At 37.4% G+C, this 22,746-nt stretch overlaps 1 protein-coding gene across 6 annotated transcripts in view; it reads right to left on the reverse strand.

Annotated features, from left to right (window-relative positions):
* Nucleotides 1-22,746, reverse strand: part of Tut4 (terminal uridylyl transferase 4) — a 96,710-nt gene that overhangs the window by 38,459 nt on the left and 35,505 nt on the right. For all 6 annotated transcript variants that reach the window (XM_041651560.1, XM_041651558.1, XM_041651556.1 and 3 more), the window contains exons 8-16: nucleotides 22,129-22,198; nucleotides 18,881-19,007; nucleotides 15,845-15,964; nucleotides 15,449-15,661; nucleotides 11,553-11,727; nucleotides 10,211-10,908; nucleotides 6,511-6,661; nucleotides 5,378-5,464; nucleotides 2,885-2,988 (exon numbers count right to left, since the gene is read on the reverse strand). In XM_041651560.1, coding sequence (XP_041507494.1) covers nucleotides 2,885-2,988; nucleotides 5,378-5,464; nucleotides 6,511-6,661; nucleotides 10,211-10,908; nucleotides 11,553-11,727; nucleotides 15,449-15,661; nucleotides 15,845-15,964; nucleotides 18,881-19,007; nucleotides 22,129-22,198 — 1,745 coding nt within the window. The remainder of the gene's footprint in view (nucleotides 1-2,884; nucleotides 2,989-5,377; nucleotides 5,465-6,510; nucleotides 6,662-10,210; nucleotides 10,909-11,552; nucleotides 11,728-15,448; nucleotides 15,662-15,844; nucleotides 15,965-18,880; nucleotides 19,008-22,128; nucleotides 22,199-22,746) is intronic.

Consider the following 22,746-nt stretch of genomic DNA (forward strand, 5'->3'; position numbering starts at 1 on the left):
ATGGCACATAGAGAGATCAGAGGACAATTTGTTGAAGCTAGTTCTCGCCTTCCACCACGTGGCTCCCAGGATCAAACTTAGGTTTTCAGGCTTGGAAACAAGCATCTTTACTTACTGTATTATATCTACAGCCCCCAGTTTATCTTTCAAAGCTTCAGTCTCATTTTGAAAATGGGGTAATTAATATCTACCTCAAAATGGGTTAAGAATAAAAAAGGATAAAGCATATATAAGTGGCACCAAAAGCAAAATTTCTAACCTTCAGTCATTGCAACATTGCTTCTATGTAAATAAGGTATCAGTACCCCAAAATTATAATTAATTTTTAGAATATAATCCATTTATAAATTGAACAACTACCTGCATTTTCTACTTGCAGAGTATATAACAGGGAGAGGGAGAGAGAGAGAGAGAGAGAGAGAGAGAGAGAGAGAGAGAGAGAAAACAAAGTAAGATTAATACTTACAACCAAATAGAAGTACCAGCTTCTCATTGGTTCGAATGAAAGATTCCAACTTATGGTAAGCTAACTTTTTCACCCGATTCATTACTAGACCCTTGAAAGTCTCAAAGACCTAGTTGTTATATTAAAACAGGATGAACATCCATGTCTGGGTCTGTGGTTCATGCTGTCAGAGGGCTCTCTGTGGATGCCCAGGGTCTAGTGCCCAAGGGCCACGCTGCCACAGGTGCTTGTGTTGCTCTGGGTGGGGCCACCAGGGCTGTGGTGGCATCCAAGCCTTAACTGCAGCAGAAGCCATGTCTGGTCCATGGTCCTGCTGCAACTGGGGTGTATGGTGATACCCAGAGAAGGAATTAAACGAGATCATTGGAACCATGCTGTACTGAGCCAGCCCTGCCCTTTACTGGCCTGGGATGGCTGGCCCTGCCCCTTGATGGATACTGCAGTAGGCAAGCTGTCCTTACTCCTCAGGGGAGAGCTCCTCCTGCCTGCATGAGGGAAAGATGCACCTCACCTGGATAGCACACTAGAGCTGATCCTATGGTCCAGAACACAGGTAAGTGAATCCTGTGGGTGAGAGCAGGAGAGCTGATCTCCACCCCTCCCACAGTCTGCCAAGTAGTGGTATAGGTGAGAGAAAGATGCTTTCCCTGCTCACCCATTACCACCTGTAACAAGCTGAGAGAGGTCGCCCTGGGATCACAAGAGTGGGAGAGCTAGCCCTGACTGGCTACGGCACACAAGAGAAGCAGGCTCTGCTTCCCCCATTGGGCAGCACACTAGGGATGACCCTGTTGTCAGGGAAGCAGGTGAGTCAGACCTGAGGGCGTGAGAGCAACAGAACTAACTGACCTACGTGCCCCCCAACCATCTGCCATGTGGTAGCATGGTTGAAGGAATGATGCCCCCCCCCATCCCTTACTACCTGTGGCAGGCAAGAGAACTGGCCATAGGGTCTCGAGAGAGAATTAGCTGCAGCACAGAGGAGAGGGGTCCATGCACCTTGCCTTGGTAGTATACTGGAGCTGACCACTGGGGGTGGGAGACACAAACACAAAAGTGAGCCTACCCTAAAGGCATGAGAGCAGGAGAGTTAATCCTGCACAACCTATCCTTGTATTCAACCTACAGCAATCACAAGAGAGGACCTTGCACCTTGCCTGAAAGAGTAGAACTGACCCTGGAGATGTGAATGTGGGTGACCCAGATATGAGGAACTGAGAGCAGGACAACGGCTTGACTCCTATAGGCTGAATTAGACAAGTTGGCCAAAGCAGTGCTGGAGAGCTCACCTGGGTAGTGAAGACAAGCATGGTTCCACTGACCCCCGTGGGCTGACCAACCAGGCTAGCATCCAGATCCAGAACCAAGGCTATGAACTGACCCACCCCAACATTCCCTGAACCTATAAACTGTTGAGCATGAGAAGGGGATGAGCCAACAGATCCAAAACAGCAGGGCGTCCATGCCAAAGGAAAACAGCAGGATATCCAAGAGGAGCCCCAGTGAGAGCCCGTTTATACATGGTGCAGCAAAAACCAAAGGCCTCCAGTCAGACCAATGACTTGCAAGGAAAGATGAAAGGATTGAAGGGTAAACTGTGGGACTCAACAGGCCATACAGCTTCCACAAGATTCTTCATTTTTTGCTAATTTCTTTGTTTTGTTTTTTTGTTTGTTTTTCTTTTAAATTTGGTTTTGACTGGAGGGGGGAGATTGAAAGGGCAGAAAGACGTGAGGAGACGTAGAGAAAGTAGGATCAGAATACATGATGTGAAATCCACAAAGAATCAACAAACTTTTTTTTTAAAAAGGATGAATAGTAATTTTACTTTAAATCTGAATATTTTTTAAATATTTATTTATTATGCATACAATATTCTGTCTGTATGTCTGCAGGCCAGAAGAGGGCACCAGACCTCATTATAGATGGTTGTGAGCCACCATGTGGTTGCCGGGAATTGAATTCAGGACCTTTGGAAGAGCAGGCAATGCTCTTAACCACTGAGCCATCTCTCCAGCCCAAGTCTGAATATTTTTAACAATTTCCACAGAGGCAAGTTTGAGAATCTTCTAAATCCATAATGCTAATGCTTCTATATTTCAAATACTATTACTAACACATTGATACAAAAATGATAACATGCATAATCAATATCACATATAAAATTAAAACATTAACCAATAGATAAAAACAAACTTTTAAATCCCTTACAAATAACTCTTATCTATGCATTTTCTTTTTTTTTAACTTTTATTTATTTATATTTTATATATGAGTGCTCTCTTTGCCAGCAGAGGGAACCAGATCCTATTATAGATGGTTGTGAGTCACCACTTGGCTGCTGGTAACTCAGGACAGGACCTCTAAAAGAGCAGCATCAGCACTCTTAACAGCTAAAGCATCTCTGCTACCCCTTACCTCCGCATTTTCATGGCCTTCCAGAGTCATACAAATATCCAGATCACTGTCACGGAACCCAAATCCATTCTTTGAAGAACCAAATAAGCACAATCTTGCCTTTTCTAAGCTCGAGAAAATAAGTCAAAGAACAGGTTAAAGGAGTCATCTAACATCTGCTATAGTTTAACACAAAGTGATACACTGGGAAATTCCAAAACATCCAACCCCAGCTAGGATCTTTTGCTTATTCTAAAACACCAACTCTCAGCAAACAGTATCATTATCTATTTAGAAGCTCACCAGAAATATATGAAATCCTTAATACCTTGTTCAACCTGCATAATCACTAAGACCTTCAGCTTCTTCCAACTGAACTATCTACCACCTACTGCTGTTCTTCAACAATACCAAAGACTAAGTTAGTGTCTGATAACTCATCTTTTAAAAGTAAACTAGTTCTTTCAGTGTACAATTCAAGTATTTTTAAATTATCACCTCAATATATAAGGTTAATTTTTCTCCCATAGTCACTCTAATTCACTAAATATAAATCATGTTAGGTATTTTTCTCATTTAAGAGTTCTATAACAATTTGTAACTTAAGATTTAATTAAACATTTGTATTAATTTATTTATTAGTTGGAGCATACCAACATGCATATGTGGACAGAAGACAACTTGTGTGGATTGGATCTCTCCTTTTACTGAGTGGGTCCCAGAGACTAAACTCAGATTGTCAGACTTAGTGGCAAGTGCCTTTACCTGCTGAGTCATTTTGCTGACTCTTAATTACATAGTTAGACAACAAATCCCATATTTTGAAAAAAATTCTTCCATGTAATACTGATTAAATTTGAATGATAACTAAGGAGGATAAAAGAAGTTATAGTGCTCACTTCAGCAGGACATATACCAACACTGGAACAATAGATTAGCAAAGTCTTTGGCATATAAATTTGTGATACATTCAACATATTTTTAAAACTTTATATGAGCATGTATGAGCACGCCATAACACATGTGTGAAGGGTGGAGAGCATTTCGTGAAAGTTCATTGTCTCTATCCACCTCGTGGGTCTAAGGAATCAATTCAGGTCAGTAGGCTGATCCACATTTTTATGAGTTTTACTTTAAATTCTACTATAATAAAATAGCCTTTAAAATATTCTCAATATAAAATGCTTCAAAGCATGAGACTTTATTTTTCAAATATACAAATATTCATAAAAACAGCTATGATGATCAAATAAAATTAAGTATGAGTTTTATTTAAAAGAGAGGGGGTACACTTAAAATTGGTCTGGATCTTATCAATTAGGATAGCTGGCTGGTGAGCACCAGGGATAGGAGGCCTGCCTCTGCCTCCTCAGTGCTGAGAGTAAAGATGTGTTACACATGTATGCGTGGGCATGTATGACACACGCATGCAACTGCTTGTAGTGAGCAAAAGAGTGCTGACTCTCTACAATCACAGACAATTCACTGGACACTAGTGCTGAGAACCAAATTCAGGTTCCCTGAAAGAACAAGTGTTCTCAAACACTGAGCCATCTCTCCAGCCCTTGCACCCTATGTTTTTACATTGGTTCTGGGAATAAAACTCAGGTCCTCATGTTTACAACACTTAAAGTGAGCCATCTGCCCAACTCTAAATAAATTACTGTAGATATCCTTTTCTAAAATATTTGATCATAAACCTTTTGATTCTTTAAGCTCAAGCTAAAAAACTGTTTGTTCTGCTATTTTGGAGTAAAAGCCTTCAGATTGTGCTTAGTTTTTCTTTCCATTATATCACACATGCACTAGCAATTCCTGCTAGCTCTACCTTCAAATATAACCCAATTCTGACCACTTACCTCCTCCACATCTGTTTTTCATCTGTACTTACATCACAGTTATCTGCAATGTTCTTGCTTGTACTCTTAGAGTGTTATACTCTGTTCTCTGAGATGATTATCATTTAATGATATAAATACTATATAGCTTTCATTAAACAAAAAGTCCTTCTACCAATGTCCAAAGGGTCCTAATGATCTAACCTTTAGGATACCTCTATGACCTCATCGTTCTATTAAAAAGTATCTTCCATTCCACTTCAAACACACTGAACCTCCAATCAGTCTTATAGGAATGTCAGTCATAATCTAAGACTTAGTATCCACCCTTTCTTTCTATAATGTTCTCTCATTGGAAATTCATATAATATGTTCCTTCATATAATATGTAAGTACAACTCAAATGCTACGTCATGAGAGATTTACTACACAACCTCTCACTTCTTTAATCACCATAGTCTTAACAGCGTTTACTGATATATTTATATTTATATGTATTTAACTGCTATTCCCTCTTAAATATATTAATGACAGAAGTTCCTCTTTTGAGTAATGTAGTCATAGAACCTAGCATAGTACTTAACATATAACAGTTAACAAACATTTTTAAGTCAGTCAAAATCAAAACCATGTGATTACAGTAACAATAACAGCCAACATTAAGCCTATGACATACCATCATACTCTTTTTGAATAAATTTTTCCAAACCAATTAAAATTTGCTCCCTGTTGTGTTGTTCAGAGCAAGGTGGTGATAATTCATCTATATGAAAAAGAGAAAGAAAAGTGAGGGAATTAGAATATGAAAATTTCTTCAGGCTTTTAACCTAAAAATTTTGACTCAATATTATCACTACTTATTTACTTTTATGAATTTAATACCATAAATGGTATTAGAGAAAGGGCAGGGGGCAGAAAAAGATTTAAAATATATGTATATTACACATGATAATTTTCCCTACAGTCTACAAATACATTTACCTTTTGAAACCAATACTGTTTTCTTCAGACATGCATGAATGTGAACCATGTGCCTGCCTGGTGCCTGCAAAGAGAGCACTGAATACCACAGAACTGGAGTCACAGGTGGTTATGAGCCAACATGTGGGTTCACAGAACTAAACCTGGATGCTCTGCATAAGATGCAAGTGATCTCAACTGCTGAGCCAACCCCATAACAGATTTGAGACAAGGTGTTGCCATGTAGTCTAGGCTGGCCTCAAATTTGTAATACTACCTCAGCTTCCCTAGTGCTAGGATTACAAGGGTATGCCACCATATCCAGCCATATTTAGTTAATTATGCTAATTTAGGTAAATATATTCTATATCCAGCTAGGAAAATACTGTCCAAAAGCACACAAGAAATGTTCTCTAGCTAGACCTTCCAACACAGTACCCATACACTAGTTTCATGTACACTAGCTTGAGATAAGCCAGTTATATTTTCTAACTTTACATAACTTTAACTAACCTAATTCAATAAGCACAAAGAACTAGTAACTACAATATTAGATAACTCAAATATTCAGTCTAAGTTTTAACTCTTGCAATATCCCTTGCACTGTTGTGGGAATTCACTCAGCCAATAAAGTTTCTTAAAGTAGTACATATGGACTCCGTTATACTTTCCTTTGCATTTAAAACAGTACCCAGAATATGATCAGCACTTATTAAATAACTAAGCTTGATCTTATCTATTAATAAAAAAACCTCTGCCCGATCAAAACTGAAAATTGTTTTTAAACTAGAAAATAGATATTCAATATCTAAAAACCCACTTCCAGTAGTTTTAGTACCAACCACTTACCAAAACATCTTTTACATACTAAATCAAGTATTTCTCGAAATCGATTTGTCATTGGTGGTAGAGGTTTTAGATCAATTTTCCTGAAATCCTCTGGGCAATCGTTTTTTGAATGGCCATCCTTTTTGCAGATGCTGCATACTATTGTTGGCGGCTAAACAATGATTAAAAAACAATCCAATGAACTTATTTCACCACTTAGAAAGAATATTCAAAAATACAGCAGCAACAAACACTATGTAGTTAACTCAGTTCTGATAACCTATTAATTTGGGAGAGTTTTGTAAAAAGCTGTTACGAAATACAAGTAATATAAAAACCTGTTTTAACTGCTTTCCTTTCCCACCAACATTACATCATAAACAATTTACCTGGAAATATAAGATAGAGAAATTAACAGGCAATACAAAAGGTCTGCATTAATTCAAACAGCCTGATCAACTCCCAGAGGAAAAACATATACCTTGTATTTATTTGTCTGGGTTTCCCACCCCCCAATATTAATCTTTATTTTATGTGCATTGGTTATCTGTGCACCACTTGCACATTCGGTGCTCCGAGGGCAGAAGCAAGCATCAGATCCCCAGGAACTGGAATTACACATGGTTGTGAGCCCTCATGTAAGTGCTGGGAATAGAACCAAGGTCTTTTGAAAAAGCAGTCAGTGCACTGCTGGGCCATCTCTCCAGGCCCCATCTATCTGGATTATAAGACAGGTTCTTAGCAGCCCAAGGTACTCTTAAACTGGTAATGTAGACAAGAATAAATCAAAGGGCTGAGATTTCAGGTATGAACTACCACACTGAGTTTATACAATTCTGGAAATCAAACTTAGGGCCTCATGCACATAAGTACACTACCAACTGAGCTGAGCTACATTCCACAGTTCCTACCTTGTGTTTTTAATTTACTGAGACCTAAAAAAGTTATTCATAAAGATATTTTAAATTGCATCTTTCATTTTACTCCAAATATTTTCTGTCTTAAGAATCAATAAAGGAGCTGGGCGATGGTGGCGCACGCCTTTAATTAATCCCAGCACTCAGGAGGCAGAGGCAGAATTCAAGGCCAGCCTGTCTACAAGAGCTAGTTCCAGGACAGGCACCAAAGCTACAGAGAAACCTTGTCTTGGAAAAAAGGAAAAAAAATAAAAAGCAAACATGACTAAGGAAGATTGCTATACCTCACTGTTATTATGTGTGCCTAAAGAGTTCCTCCAATGCTAGCCTGGACATGTACATAGCCAGAAACTCTTGATTCAAATTATACAATAAAGGGGACCGCAGAGGAGAGACAACGTTTAAGCTCTTGCAGAAAACTGGATTTGATTCCCAGAAGCTACAAGACAGCTCACAACCACCTAGAACTCCAGTTTGAGAGGGACAGACAACCTCTACTGCCTCCTTAGGCACCAGGCACATATGTACTGCACATACACACATGTAGGCAAATACTCATACATGTAAATTTAAAAAACTAAACAACAGATTATATACAGAAACTTCTAGAGGAACAATAACTTCATAAAATACTTAAATTTATGTGAATATTCAATTAAGAGTACTACTTTTATTTTCTGTTTTTTGAGACAAAGTCTTACTATATACCTCTGGATGTCCTAGGACTCACTATAGAGACCATGCTGGCCTCCAACTCAGAGATCCACTCAGAGCTGCCTCCCAAGTGCTGGGATTAAAGACACACCACTATGCCCAGCTATCAGTTTTTCAAAGCATTCTGTTCTGCTGTTTTCTAAAATGATATATTTAGAGTAGAAATTCTTTCCTACTGTAAAACTGGCTGTGTAGTCCAAATGGGTCTCAAACTGACAATCTCCCTGTTTCACTCTTCCAAGGGCTAGAATTACAGACACACCTAGCCAGCTACAACGAATATTTTTTAAGTTACATTTTATTAGCAAAGTAAAAGATATGGTACTTACCTTAGTATAAATTTGGGGGAGGGAGGAGTAAGTTATAAGGAATGTAAATTGTACTTCCCTAAGAGATTTTTCTAACAATTTGTCATTTAGTTAGTCTTTTCAACAGTCTATATAACTAAATACTATAACCTGGATAATATATAAGAGATGTATCCTTATACAAAATAAAGAAATCCTGCCTGGGTGGAGAAGAAAAAAAGGAGGAAGTGTGAGACAAAAGGAACAAAATTTCATTTATGCAAAATAAACAGGTTCTGGAAAGCCACTGTTGTCTGGGCCTGTGTTTAATACTGTATTATGGCCTTAGAATTTTGCAATGAGATTAAAGTTACCATAAAAGGAAAAAAGGTAAAGAAAGGACTTTTTGAGATGACGAATATATTTGTGGCATTATCAGTGGTCATGATTTCAGAGGTGTTGACTTATCACACATCAAGTTGTATGCACGTGCGTGTGTGTGTGTGCATGTATGCGTGTGTAGCCTCTACAGTCTTTAAAAATATCAATCTGAGTTGAAGAGATCAGGTCAAAGCACTGGCTGCTCCTTGCAAAGAATCCTGGATTCAATTCCCAGCACCGAGATGGCAGCTCACAACCATCTTTGTTAACTACAGTTCCCAGGAATCTAATATCCTTTTCTGGTCTCAGCAAGTGGTGCACAGACAAACATGTAGACAAAATACTAAAATAGATTAAGTAAAAACAGTTTTTAAAAATCCAATTTCATCTTAATGTTTTTTAAATTTTTATTTTATATTATGTGCACATGTATGCATCTGAATATGTGTGGATGTGTACATGTTTGCAGTGCCCACAGAGGTCAGAAGAGGAAGACATCCCCTAGAATTGGAGAGATGATGTAGGCCAACAAGTGGAACCTCTTAGCCATCTAGTCAACTCCCCAGTACCAAAAAAAGATTTTTAAAAAAAAAAGAAATAATGTACAGTAAATAGGTTAAGAAGCTTACACTTTGTAAATAAGTAATTATTGATAAAACAGTAAGTAATTTTCCAGTTCATTTTCCCTCAATAATCTACTATGCTTACAATTAAATCTAAATAATCACTTTGCCATTCTAAATGCAGATATTTTAGTAATGTACATGGTACTTGAAGAAATGCAATGTAGCTAAAACTCTTTTATTAACAAAAGTTGCTGCTTCTTTTCTATTCACTGTAGTACTTTGAACATTCTAAAGAGTTTAAGTTCAGATCCTTCCACTTTAAAAGGACAGCACTCCTGCAATTCACAAAAAATATTAAAAAGTCCGGAAATGTTCAGTGTCAGAACAGAATCTACATTCTCCATGTTTTTGACTCTTGTTCTTAGTTTCAACTACAACTTAGCAGCATAGTTAGTTATATGTTCACACCAAAATTAAAATGAAAAATTATTTAAATTAAAACTTTGTCTTCTTTTTAAAGAGAAACATAATTATATATATAAATAAATAAATAAATAAATAAATAAGCAGATTTTTAAAATATACACTGCTTTGCTAATCTGATTTTCATAATACCAGATAATTTCATGTATGAAAAGGAGAAGAAAACCAATTACTAGGATTATTGATTACATTTTATATGCTTTTTAACTCAAACAATAGGAAAGAATATAAGTAAAAGATAGAATCACATTAAAATCATTCCAAAACAAGTCACGACCATAGAAGCTATTTTATGTTACTATTAATAAATCTAAAAACTATCAATAGTCATACAGTAACCACGATGTTTTACAAATTGTTTATCATATCCTACCTTGCCAGAGGTTAAAATAAACTTATCAAACACATAATATAGTTCCTGGGAAGGGAGGTTATCATCATCAATAAAGTCAGAAGGAGCTTCTGTAGCTTTGCAGTTGCAAGAGGTAGCAGATAAGTTGTTGCACACAATCTGATGTGAACTCTCCTTCTCTAAATTCGATCTGCAGTCTATTCCAGCAGATTCAGCTCCATCAGGGGACCCAGTGCAATTACACTGGCTGAGTTCCTTTTTTAAAGAAGTTTCTGATGGTGTTAAATCACCTTGTTTCTCAGCTGGTTTTTGCTCTAATTCACTGCCTTCCCTGGCAGTAGAAAGAGATGAAGACTCTTGTCCATGGTCAGCCAAACCTAGTTCATTTACCAACAAACTGTCATTGTCAACAATACATCTCTGTGATGTAAGCTCCATTTCATTATATTTAGCAGATTGATCTCTCTCTGTGTTTACTTTTTCTGTGCTTTCCCCAGGAAGAATGCAACAGTTGGTTGCCATACAATCAGACTTCCCTGGTTTCTTATTGCTTATTTTCCCCTTCTCTTTTTTCTTGAAATCCGCTGTAGATTTATTTCCACCCTTCCTTTGAGGACAGGCAAAATATCGATAAGCTGCCCTGAATCTCTCCACAACATATTCATAAACAAGCTGGCTGTTCAAGCTCCGTGCAACATTCCTCTTGACTGAAAATGGATCTAGTAAAAAGAAAATGATCAATGGCTAAGTTTCTACTAACAAATTATACTTCCATGCTTACACACAAACAAATCTTAACTGCTGCAATATCAACAGAGAATATGTTCCCAAAGTTTTTTAACCCAGGATCCAAACAAATTCTTAAAAACAGAGCAGAAGAAAGACAAATGTAGTATCTTTGGTTTCTTCCATAAACTCAAAAGCTAAAAGAGAAAATTAATTTATAAGAGAATCACTACAATCAATTCAAAAATCAGTTTCAATCAAGATATTACTAGAAGCTGTGCCACTCTGCTTCCCCATAAACTGTCACTAAATGAAACCTTTCAAATTCCAGTACTCATATTAACAATTTCATTTCTTCTCATAGTATCTTTTTGAACCAGGATCTCACTCTTATAATCCAAGCTGAAACAAAACTCATTATGGCAATTCTCCTGCCTAAGCCTCCCAAGTGCTATGACTGAAGGCATGAACAACTACATCTGGCTTTTTGTCATAGCATAATTATGTGCTTGGGATTTCATGTGGAACCAATTATCATTTTCTTTAGCATACCCAAGGGATAAAGTTAGAAACACAGTGTTAGAAGGTGAGGACCACAACACTAAACAGCTCGCACATACACAGCATATCATCTCACCTTCAATGGCTATTCGTCTTTTAGGCCAGTTTTTGTTTTCTCTTGTTAGAATATCTTGTATCCGAACACATATGACATATTCCTCCAAAGCAAAATCCAGTGTGTAAAATTTTAGCAACTCCAGCCACAACTGTCCCAAGGGTACCTGATTTGGTGCTTCCAATGTTAAAGGAGACTAGAAGAGAAAATACTTTTCATTAAAGTTTCTCAAAACTATAAAATCAGTAAGTTGTTAATTAGAAAAAAATTTAAGTGATTATGTTTTCAAACAGGCATAACAAAGCATTATCAAAAGCAAAAAAAAAAAGTCAGTTTGAATTACAGAAATCCAAGGAATTCTGTGTTTTTTCATTAAGCCAGTGACTATCAAGTTTGACTGCACAAAACAATCACCAGGTGAGCATGAAATTCCATATCACTTCTACGAATCTGATTTAACTGATCTGGGATATCTGGACTGATATCCAGAGACTAGGGTTTCTATATGTGTGAGCGTGTGGGGTGAGAACTCTGTGGATGGAACCCAGGGGCTTGCACAATGTTAAGCAAATGCTCTGCCGCTGAGGTACATCTCCAGTCCTTGTAGTTTTTTTGTTGTTTTGCTTTTTAATCTTTGTTGTATTTGTTTTATTGACTAGATGTGTGAGCTTGAGACAGAGTTTCACCCTGTAATGCAAGCAAGATTGTAGCTCAAGATACAACCTCCCAAGTACTAGAATTACAAGCACCACACCTATTTTTTTTTTAAGCTCTTTGTGAACCTCATGCACAGTCAAGGTTGTAAACTACTGGATAGCTATTACAATTTCATATTGTAAATTACTTTCAAAAATTAAAAAAAATGTCATTCAGCAAACATTTCTTTAGAACCTACTATGTTCCTGGATTTGTGCGAAGGATATCGTAACAAAGAAAACTCACATTTACACATAACTTCACAGAATGCCTCTGATCCTTACAAACACTTCTAAAGCCTAAATCTACATGAACAATTCTACAGTGCAAGAATCTGACTGAGGACCACCTGGCTACTGTGTCTGTGCTAAGAATCTCTCTCTACACAATACTGCTACCCAAAGAAGGAGAGGTCATATTATACAGACTATTAGGACAGAGAAATGATCTTGAGAATTGCAGTAAAAATTAAATGTTAAGGTGGGATTTGGGATCATCTTTTAAAAGAAGTCAAGGTTCTTGCCTTCATGGAGCTTATAAGAAGAGAACAAACATGCTTGATAGGTAGACTAACAAGTTAGAAGTAGCTAAGTACTATGGGGGGGGGGGGATGAGTTGACCATAAAAAAAGGGATGGAAATAAAGGAACAGAAAAAATTAAGTGCTAAACTGAGTATCAGGATCAGTTTTGTTCAGAAATCCTGACCTGATAAAAAGAGAAATGTGTTGAAAGAATAGGGAGCAGCCAAACGCACATAACACCAAAGAGTGACTAGCTTTAAAAAGAAAACCATGTGAATTTCACATGGAAGGAGAGAAAGTGGAGGAAGAGGGGGGAAAACAAAAGAGAAGATTGAAAGCTAGTGTAGTAGAAGAAATTGGAAGAAGCAAAGAGTGATCCAATGACTACTTGACTTTTCTATACTAAATGAAATGAGAAACAACTGATAACTTTTGTGCAAGGACAGACAAGGGCAATAGCTGACTTAACCTTTTTTTTTTTTTTTTTTTTTTGGTTTTTCGAGACAGGGTTTTTCTGTGGCTTTGGAGCCTGTCCTGGAACTAGCTCTGTAGACCAGGCTGGTCTCGAACTCACAGAGATCCGCCTGCCTCTGCCTCCCGAGTGCTGGGATTAAAGGCATGCGCCATCATCGCCCGGCTTCTGACTTAACCTTTTTACGGCCACCCAGATTACGATGATGCTGAGTATAAATAAAGGTGGAGTACATGCAGGAATTAGATATCTGTTAGAAGACATGCAAAAATCCAGGTCAGGATGACAGTGGCTAGAACTAGGATAGTAACAGTACGCAGTAAAAGGTGATGCTATTCTAGATATATCTTGAAGTAAAAATAACAAGATTCAAGATTTTTTAACATACCTGATAAAGGATTTTCAAGAAAGAAAGGAATAAAAGCTGTTTCTGGAGTTTTAAATTGAATGCTTAAAAGGATGAAGCATTATCAACTGATGAAACATGAAAAACTTCCTTCCAAGTTTCAGAGTAACATCCAAAGTTCAGTTTAGACATACCTAGATACCTAAAAAGACACTAACTAGGCTCCTACAGATAGCACTAAAAAGCAAAAGGATTGGACAGGATCACCTACCACAGGAAAGAAGATATACCAGAAAAGGGGAGATTGGGCTACAGAGATGGTTCAGCAGTTAAAAGCACTGGTTGCTCTTCCAGAGGACCCAGGTTCAATTCCCAGCGTCCACATGGCAGCTCACACCTTTCTGTGACTCCAGTGCCAGCAGATTTGATTTCTTCACACAGGCATACATTCAGGCAAAACACCAACGCACATAAGTCATAATAAATAAATAAATCTTTAAAGAAAAAAGAAAAAGAGACATCATAAAGCAAGCTCATAGCACTTCAACGTTACTGAGGGAAAAAAATGAATTAGCAAAGAAAAACCTGAGATGGACTAAACAGCTACAAGTGTGGTATGCTGAAATTATCAACTGGAAAATGTTGCTATTACAAAGATATAATTTTAAGTGACCATAAAATTTAACAAAATAGGGCTGGAGAGATGGCTCAACGGTTAAGAGCATTGCCTGCTCTTCCAAAGGTCCTGAGTTCAATTCCCAGCAACCACATGGTGGCTCACAACCATCTGTAATGAGGTCTGGTGCCCTCTTCTGGCCTTCAGGCATACACGGAGAAAGAATACTGTATATATAATAAATAAAATAAATATTTAAAAAAAATTTAACAAAATAGAAGCTAGTAATACAGGTTTTGGCAGATTGATAATGTGAGTTAAAAAGACACAGAAAAATGGAAATCATGAATAGAAACAATTCTATTTAGTTTACTACAAAGGGAAACCAAGCAATAGATGGGAGGGAAGGTACTTAACATTTTTCTTTAAAATCAGAGAAATAGAAGAATACTTGATTAAAGAATGAAAAGTTGACAATTTAGGAAGGAAAGAAAACTGCTAAAGTAATATATTCTGAAATAATTCAGAAGGCAATGGAGAAGATGCCTTTAGATTATGGCATGGGAAGTTCCTTTAGAAATAGACGTAGCAAGGAAGAATATGAGTAGAAATGACAGAGATGATGGTTGAGTGTGTAGTCCTCTTTTGATTGCTTCAGTATTCTCAGAAAACTAAAAAGCAAGATCATTAATTGGGAGCACTAATGCTTTGAGAAAAAAAGTAGAAGGTAGTTGAAGAAGAAAGATAACTCTAAAATAATAAAGTAAATCCAGAGAACTACAACAATTCAGTGTTAAGTAGAGCAATCATTTCAAACAACAGTGCACATATTCTTGAAATACTACAAGTGTATGAAGAACACAATACATGTATATTTGCCTATCGTTGTCTAGCACTCAAGAAAATGCCTGGAACACAGGAGGTCTTTAATAAATGCATGCTGAATTGATTAACTGAGCAAAAGACTTTTTATTTCTCTACCCAATCTGGCCACATTACACTTAAACTTTAATGAAAACTTAACCCATTAAGGGAATTTTGCTGGTTTAAATGAAAAAGGAAACAGAATTACCTTGATATAACTCAAACAATATGTACATTTATTAGAAAATCTCAGACCAAAAACTAAACCAGATCAACCCCTCACTGTATAGATGAGGAAAATGAGGCCAAGAGGTCAATCTACTGCTAGTCAAAGAGTTTCACTTGAAGTCATTCATAAGTTCTACAGAGAGAAAAGTTCAAATAAAAAACAAAAAGCTTACTTTGCCATGTTTTTCCTTCATGGCATTACTTTGGTTGTCTGTTTCTGTCTTCTTGGTATCATCTTTTGGTTGGTCTGCCTTAGCTTTGTTTTCATCAGCAATTAAGTTTTTCTCAGTTGCACTACTTGAATTATACTCCCATTTCACAAACTTCTCTTCTACTATGCCTTTCAGCTGAAAGTCATCCATTCTTTTTGGGTCAAAGCCTTCAATCTATATAAAAAGGCATTCCAAATTGGTAGTAGAAAAATTATTTTTAAAAAAAGAAAGAGAAAGAGGAAAGAAAAGATAGAAAAACCAGAATTTCACCTTAAAATGCTTGAACACAACACTCAGCAAGAACTATATATACATTTGAGATATATATATATATATATATACACACATCAAGCTTACCCAACTTCCAAGTAAGCAAGGAAGAAGAGGGGGCTTTCTTTGTTGAAGAAAAAACATCACCATTAAAGCAAAGCAGTAAGAAGGGATTCCACCATCAGTTTGGGAGTCAATATAGCACAACTGCAAAACAGAAAAGAACAAAGTCCTAGCATTAGCTTTCTTCAATTTTCATAGTATAAGTAGCTCTTTCTTCACTGTTAAAAAAAAGTTCAAAAAACAATGAAACTTAAGAAATAATCTGAAGCCAGGCGGTGGTGGCGCACGCCTTTAATCCCAGCACTCGGAGGCAGAGGCAGGTGGATCTCTGTGAGTTCGAGGCCAGCCTGGTCTACAAGAGCTAGTTCCAGGACAGGAACCAAAAAAGCGACAGAGAAACCCTGTCTCGAAAATAAAAAAAAAAGAAAGAAAGAAAGAAAAAGAAATAATATGAAATATCGCCATCCAGAATGTATTACCTCATGTTCCTAGTTCCCTGCTCATATAGCCCACTCTGATGGAGAACTTCACTGTGTAGCCTATACTTAACATTGCAAACATCTTGCCACCCCACCCCACCCCCAAATTAGTGCAATTACAGGTGTATACTGCCACATCAGGCAAGAAAAACCTTTTTAGAATGCAATGATCTCAGCCAGGTGGTGGTGGCACATGCCTTTAATCCCAGCACTCAAGAGGCAGAGTAGGCGTATCTCTGTGAGTTCGAGGCCAGCCTGGTTTACAAGAGCTAGTTCCAGGACAGGCTCCAACGCTACAGAGAAATCGTGTCTCGAAAAACCAAAAAAGGAAAAAAAAAAAAAGAAAAAGAATTCCATGATCTCTTTTTAGATGTCAAACAATGCTTAGAAAATAAAAATAAGGCCAGGCAAATTGGCACACACCTTTAATCCCAGTACTTGAGAGGTAAACAGAGGTGGATCTCTGCGAGTGTGAGGCCAGCCTGGTCTACATAGTCAGTTCTAAGACAGAGAAAATAATAGAGACCTGGTCTCAAAGAAATCAAAATTAAAAATAAAAAACTTAAAATTTAAAGATTTAAATTTTAAATACAATTCTTTAATAAAAATTAAGAAAATCAGGTAGCTTGACTAGGATTTATGAATGATAAAACTAAATAGTTTTATTACCTTCATTTAAAAGGTTTTATCTATAAAACTACCTATCACCAGAACTCAAAGAATGTATATTAACTACTTAAAAGAGACTGACTTTAGTGCTCATACTTTCAAGTTAAACTACATGACAACTGATGCCACATGGATCGCTACTATCTAAGAGGGTCTCCTGTCACTGATTTTTGATCTGCCATCTGACCCCAAAGAATTAAGTCTTCAGTACTTTGAATCACAAATTCTTACTCCATCCTGTCTGGGGTACTTCCTACCTAACTAGCCACTCTACCAGCCTATTAGAGAGCCAAAGTTATGGCTAGATACCCTCTTCCCTGGGACACCTCATCATGCATTTTGCATCCCCACTCATCTCCTCTCTCTACAATACTGAGTTCTCACAGACCATCTCTAAGAGTGAATGTTGGCACTATGGTCCTGAGTGCCAGTTTGTCCATAGTCTAGGTGAGCTACACTAGCCAACTCCCACTTCAAGTACAACATAAAACTCTACCACAAGTTCTACTTTCTAGGGTTACTATGCCTATGGCTTAAAATGCCATTTCATCCACAACCCCAACAAAGACCTGGCTATCACATCTACCCTGCATGTGCTGTATTTGAGACAGAGACTCACTACATAACCCAAGTTGACTCTAAACTAGCAATTCTCTTACCTTAGACCCCCAAGTGCTATAATTAAGTAGTGTATTGGCTCTGTTCAACTCTTACCTCTGGGAATATCATGTGCCATAAAGAACTGGTTCCTATAGACAATTTTTCCTAAACTGTGAGAATCAGTGTCTGGTGATGGGAGTTTCCCCCAATGGAGGAAAGAAGTAAAACTCACTGCCAAATCCCTCCCCAACTAGTTATTTTTATTTATTTATTTTATTTATTATAGTAACATTTTATTTGTATGCATCGAGCCATTGGCTTCCCTACTAATTTTTTCCCATGGAATTAGAAATTATACTAGAAAATGGACGTGGGGCTCATGCCTTTAGTATCAGCTCTTGGGAGGCAGAAGCAGATGGATCTCTGTGAATTCAAGGCCAACTTGGTCTACAGAATGAGTTCCAGAACAGCCAGGGTGGTTACACAGAGAAACCCTGTCTCGAAAATAAAAAATAAAAAGATACTATAATTATAGTATAATATTCAATAACATATATAAAATAATAATTAACAAATTATAAAAAATATAAGTGCTTTAAAAAATAAATAATGGCTAGAGTTAATCCACAGGTTAAGAGCACTTGTCCTTGTAGAGGACCTGGGTTTGATTCTCAGCACCTGTGGCAGCTCTCAAGCTTCTGTAACTCCAAGACCAGGGGTTCCAACAACCTCTTCTGACCTCCCAGATTCCAGGCACCCAAGATATACAAGGTAGCAAAACACTTGTACACATAAAGTGAATAAATTTTTTTTTTTCCGAGACAGGGTTTCTCTGTAGCTTTGGTGCCTGTCCCAGAACTAGCTCTTGTAGACCAGGCTGCCCTCGAACTCCCAGAGATCCACCTGCCTTTGCCTCCCGAGTGCTGGGATTAAAGGCGTGTGCCACCACCGCCCGGCAAGTAAATAAATTTTTAAAAATATGTAAGTGTATAAGTTAAACAGAAAGTTCCAAGAGTAAATAATTTACAAGCTTCAAATAACTTAATGCACTGCACTATCATAAAATTCCTATTTTATTCTCTTATCTTACCACATGTGAATAAAGGAAAAACCAGCAGGTATAATGGCTCAAGGTCATCAACAGTTTCAACTGGAAAAGGGAACTTACTACATGCCAGTGAAACTTCATCTGATGTCCATGATGAAACCAGACACAGGATTTTCTGTAGGCAACAGACAACTATTTCCTCCTACATTATAATATGTATGAGAACAAGAAAAGGCTTGACTTATTTTCTTCTGTTCCACTTACCTTAGCCCAGTAGCGAAAGGCTAACACTAAGGGAGTGAAGACAGGCTCCACTTTGCCAAGAGCAGCAAGTAAGTCAGTAGTGAGACATGCCATATCATTTCCAGCACTCACTCTACATAGTAAACCACTGTGAATGAGAAACAAATTTTGTTGCATTAATACCTTTAAAAGCAGAATGCTTCAAAAACCCAGAGGCTATCTTTTTCAGTCAATGTATTTTAATAACCAGAAAAGTTACTGCATGAATGGAGAAATGGTTCAGCAGTTGAGAGCCTGTACTGTTCTTGCAAAAGACTGCAGTTGTTTTTAGTATCCACAAAGATACACATATAATAGCAATTGTTTTCAGTCATAGCAAAACATTTTTTTCTGCTCCTTTACTTATTGTGTATGAACATGTGTGCCATGATATGTATGTGGAAGTCAGAGGAAATTTGTGGAAGCTGGTTCTTTGCTCCATGTGGGTCCCATATATCAAACTCAGATGGTCAGGTTTAGAGACAAGCAACTTTATCCACTGAGCCATCTTATAAGACCATATTTTTGGACCATGTAAGGACAGAATCCTTACTATAAAGCCCAAGCTAAGATTACAAACTCAAGCCACCAATGACACTAACATATTCAATGTCAATTACCATAGCTTGCTTCTCTTCTAGTTCATTCTTTTGGGGGGGGGGGGGCAATTTTCTTTTGTTTTTTGAAACCAAGTTTCTCTGTAGCTTTGGCACCTATCCTGGAACTCGCTCTGTAGATCAGAGGGAGGGATCGACCTGCCTCTGCCTCCCGAGTGCTGGGATCAAAGGTGTGCACTACTACCACCTGGCTTCTAGTTCATTCTTTATGGTTTTGTACATGATAAAAATTTTAAAAATTAATTTAGTAACTATACTTCTCAACTTTTATTCAAATTTTCATAGTTTTGTTGCTACTTTCAAGTGAAGGATTGGAATTTACTTATTAATCCACAACTTATGCTTTTGTACAGTGAAATCAGGAGCTACCTTAAGTGGAATGAGAGGAATACAGTGGAGAGTTATACAAGGGAAGGGAGGGGAGCAGCAAAAAGAATGAAGCTGAGGCTGTCATATGCAGGCAATTAAATACAACATGAAAAACACTTGTTTTCTGTTTTGTTTCCATCTACTAGATTGTCTTAAAAGATATAAATCTGGACAAATGTTTATCCTCTCCCGGTCTCGATTTTCTAATTTAGAAAAAAAGGAAGTTGGGCTGGCAAGATGTCTTAACTAGCCAAATAAGCCTGAAGACCTCAGTTAAACCCTTTATAACCAATCCCAGTACACATGCAATGCTTTAAAGGAGAGAACTTACATTATAAAGTTGCCTTCTGACCTCCACATGCCATGGGACACAAATGTCCACACATACACACACCATAATACAGAAATACTTTAAAGTCCAAAATAAGAAAGCTGAACTAGATCTCTACAAAATCTTTTCAATTTGAATTTAAAAAAGACCCACAATCTTACATTACAAAAAAAAAAAAAAAAAAACCCTGAGGAATCAACAGAACATTTAACTATTTTTGTAAGCTTCTTCCATGTTTTTTAAAAAAATATATATATATATGTTTAGTTATTTATTTATTTATTTATTATGTATACAATATTCTGTCTGTGTGTATGTCTGCAGTCCAGAAGAGGGCACCAGACCTCATTTTGTGACCCACCATGTGGTTGCCGGGAATTGAACTCAGGATCTTTGGAAGAGCAGGCAATGCTCTTAACCACTGAGCCATCTCTCCAGCCCATGCTTCTTCCATGTTAAATCTCAAGTAGTATTTAGTTTCTTTTCATCCTTCCTTTTTTTTTTTTATTTTCCGAGACAAAGACTCACTATGGCTGGTCTGGAACTTGCTATGTACACAGGGCTGGCCACAAAATCAGAGACACCTACCTCTGCCTTCCAAGTGCACCAACACACCCAGTACTTTTATCTTCTCAGTCCTACAGATATCTGACTAGAAGGGGCAATTTGTCATGCTAATTAAATGAAAACTAGATTGTAAGTAAAATATTTCCTACATTATTTATCTTGTATGCGTATGTACACATGCATGCACATACTTAAACGGAGGTCAGGAGACAACTTCAAGAGTCAGGTGTCTCTTTTTACCAGGTATGTCTCACAATAAGCACAGTTCTTCAGGCTTGGCAGCAAGTTCTTTTACCTACTAAGTGATCTCACCAGCCCTGAGATTGTAAAAGGCAGTAAAACCTTATCAAGAGTTGCTATTTCAGTCGGGAGATGGTGGTGCACACCTTTAATCCCAGCACTCAGGAGGCAGAGGCAGGCAGATCTCTGTAAGTTCCAGGCCAGCCTGAGCTACAAGAGCTAGTTCTAGGACAAGCTTTAAAGCTACAGTGAAACCCTGTCTTAAAAAACAAAAAACAAAACAAAACAAAGAGTGGCTATCTCTTTATTTTTATATCTCTAGAGCAATATAGCACGTATACAAAAGTAAATGTTCTTAGTATGATGGGTGACTAAATGAATTTAGGCAGAAAAAGAAAGAGAAAGAAAGAGAGAATGGGGGAGAGAAAAGAAAAAGAAGAAAGAAAGAAAGAAAAAGAAAATGGAGGGAAAGGGAAAGTTTTACCTAGAGTGCTTTAACTCTGCTAACTCAATTTCTTGTTCACACGCATTTGGTGTGTCATTTAATAAATGACATATTAACCTAATGAGAAATCTAAGATATACAATTTCTTACTTTGGAAATGTTTGAAACAAATTTGGTTCCTTTTTTAAAAAAATAAAAAATAATGGGGTGTTTGTATGCACAGTGGCTTACATGGGATACAAAGAGTAGAACTCAAGTTTGTCAGGTTTATGTAGTAAATGAGTCATCTTGCGGGGGCGCGCGCGCGTGTGTGTGTGTGTGTGTGTGTGTGTGTGTGTGTGTACTAACATGCACGGGTCAATTCACACATTTGTGTGGTGGTCAGACTCATGGTGAGTATCTTTGACTATTGTTCTCCTCCTTCTTGTTTAATAGATCTCTCATTGGACCTGAAGCTCAACATGCTGGATAGGCTGGCTGCTCAAGAAGACCCTATGATCTCTCAAAGAAGTAGGATTGCCTAGCTTATTATCTCAGCGCTAGTGATTCAAACTCAAGTCCTCATGCCTCATGCTTGTACAGCAAACCCTTTACCCATTGAGCAATCTCCTCAGCCCAAGTTTGTTGTTTTTATAAATACCTTTTTTTCTTCATTACCAACCTTTTCCGATCTTTGCACACCACAACAGGAACTTTAGCATGAAAATCAGATTCCACATCTACATATAATGCTAATAAGAGAGGGGGGGAAAAGTAAGTTAATGTCAGCATTGCTAAATATTCACTAGTAAAGAATAAATAACAGTTTCATTCTAAAAATCACTCTCATTACTTCTGTGGGATAACCTCCTCTTCTAATTATGAAAATGATAAACCCCAAAAGAATCTCTTACCTCTCCTAGAGTCATTTCTTGTATACCATAAACCACAAGTATAGTCTTAAATACCATTTGGAAATTAGAAGCACTTTAAGAAGAAGGACTTTTAACATCCCTAAATGTTTGAATATTTCCAAATAAGTAGTCAAACTTCACAGATACACAGCAAAGAGGGCACATCACTTCTGAGGGCTATATATAGTTATAGGAGAACTTATACTTTGCCATTCAAGTACAACTCTAGGCCTCACCCAATTAATATTTCTAAAATCTGACTAATGAAAGATTCTTAGGAGGAATTAATGAGAGTGGGGTGGCGGGCAAAGCCTATCACCAAAGTAGATCTCAAGTCATAAATATCTACTTCAGAGTCTGGGGAGATGGCCCTGCTGGAAATTCAA

The sequence above is a fragment of the Microtus oregoni genome, unplaced genomic scaffold (genome assembly GCF_018167655.1).
Source record: "Microtus oregoni isolate MIOR12 unplaced genomic scaffold, Mior012 000005F_ref0000423, whole genome shotgun sequence".
In the NCBI taxonomy this organism is placed as follows: domain Eukaryota; kingdom Metazoa; phylum Chordata; class Mammalia; order Rodentia; family Cricetidae; genus Microtus; species Microtus oregoni.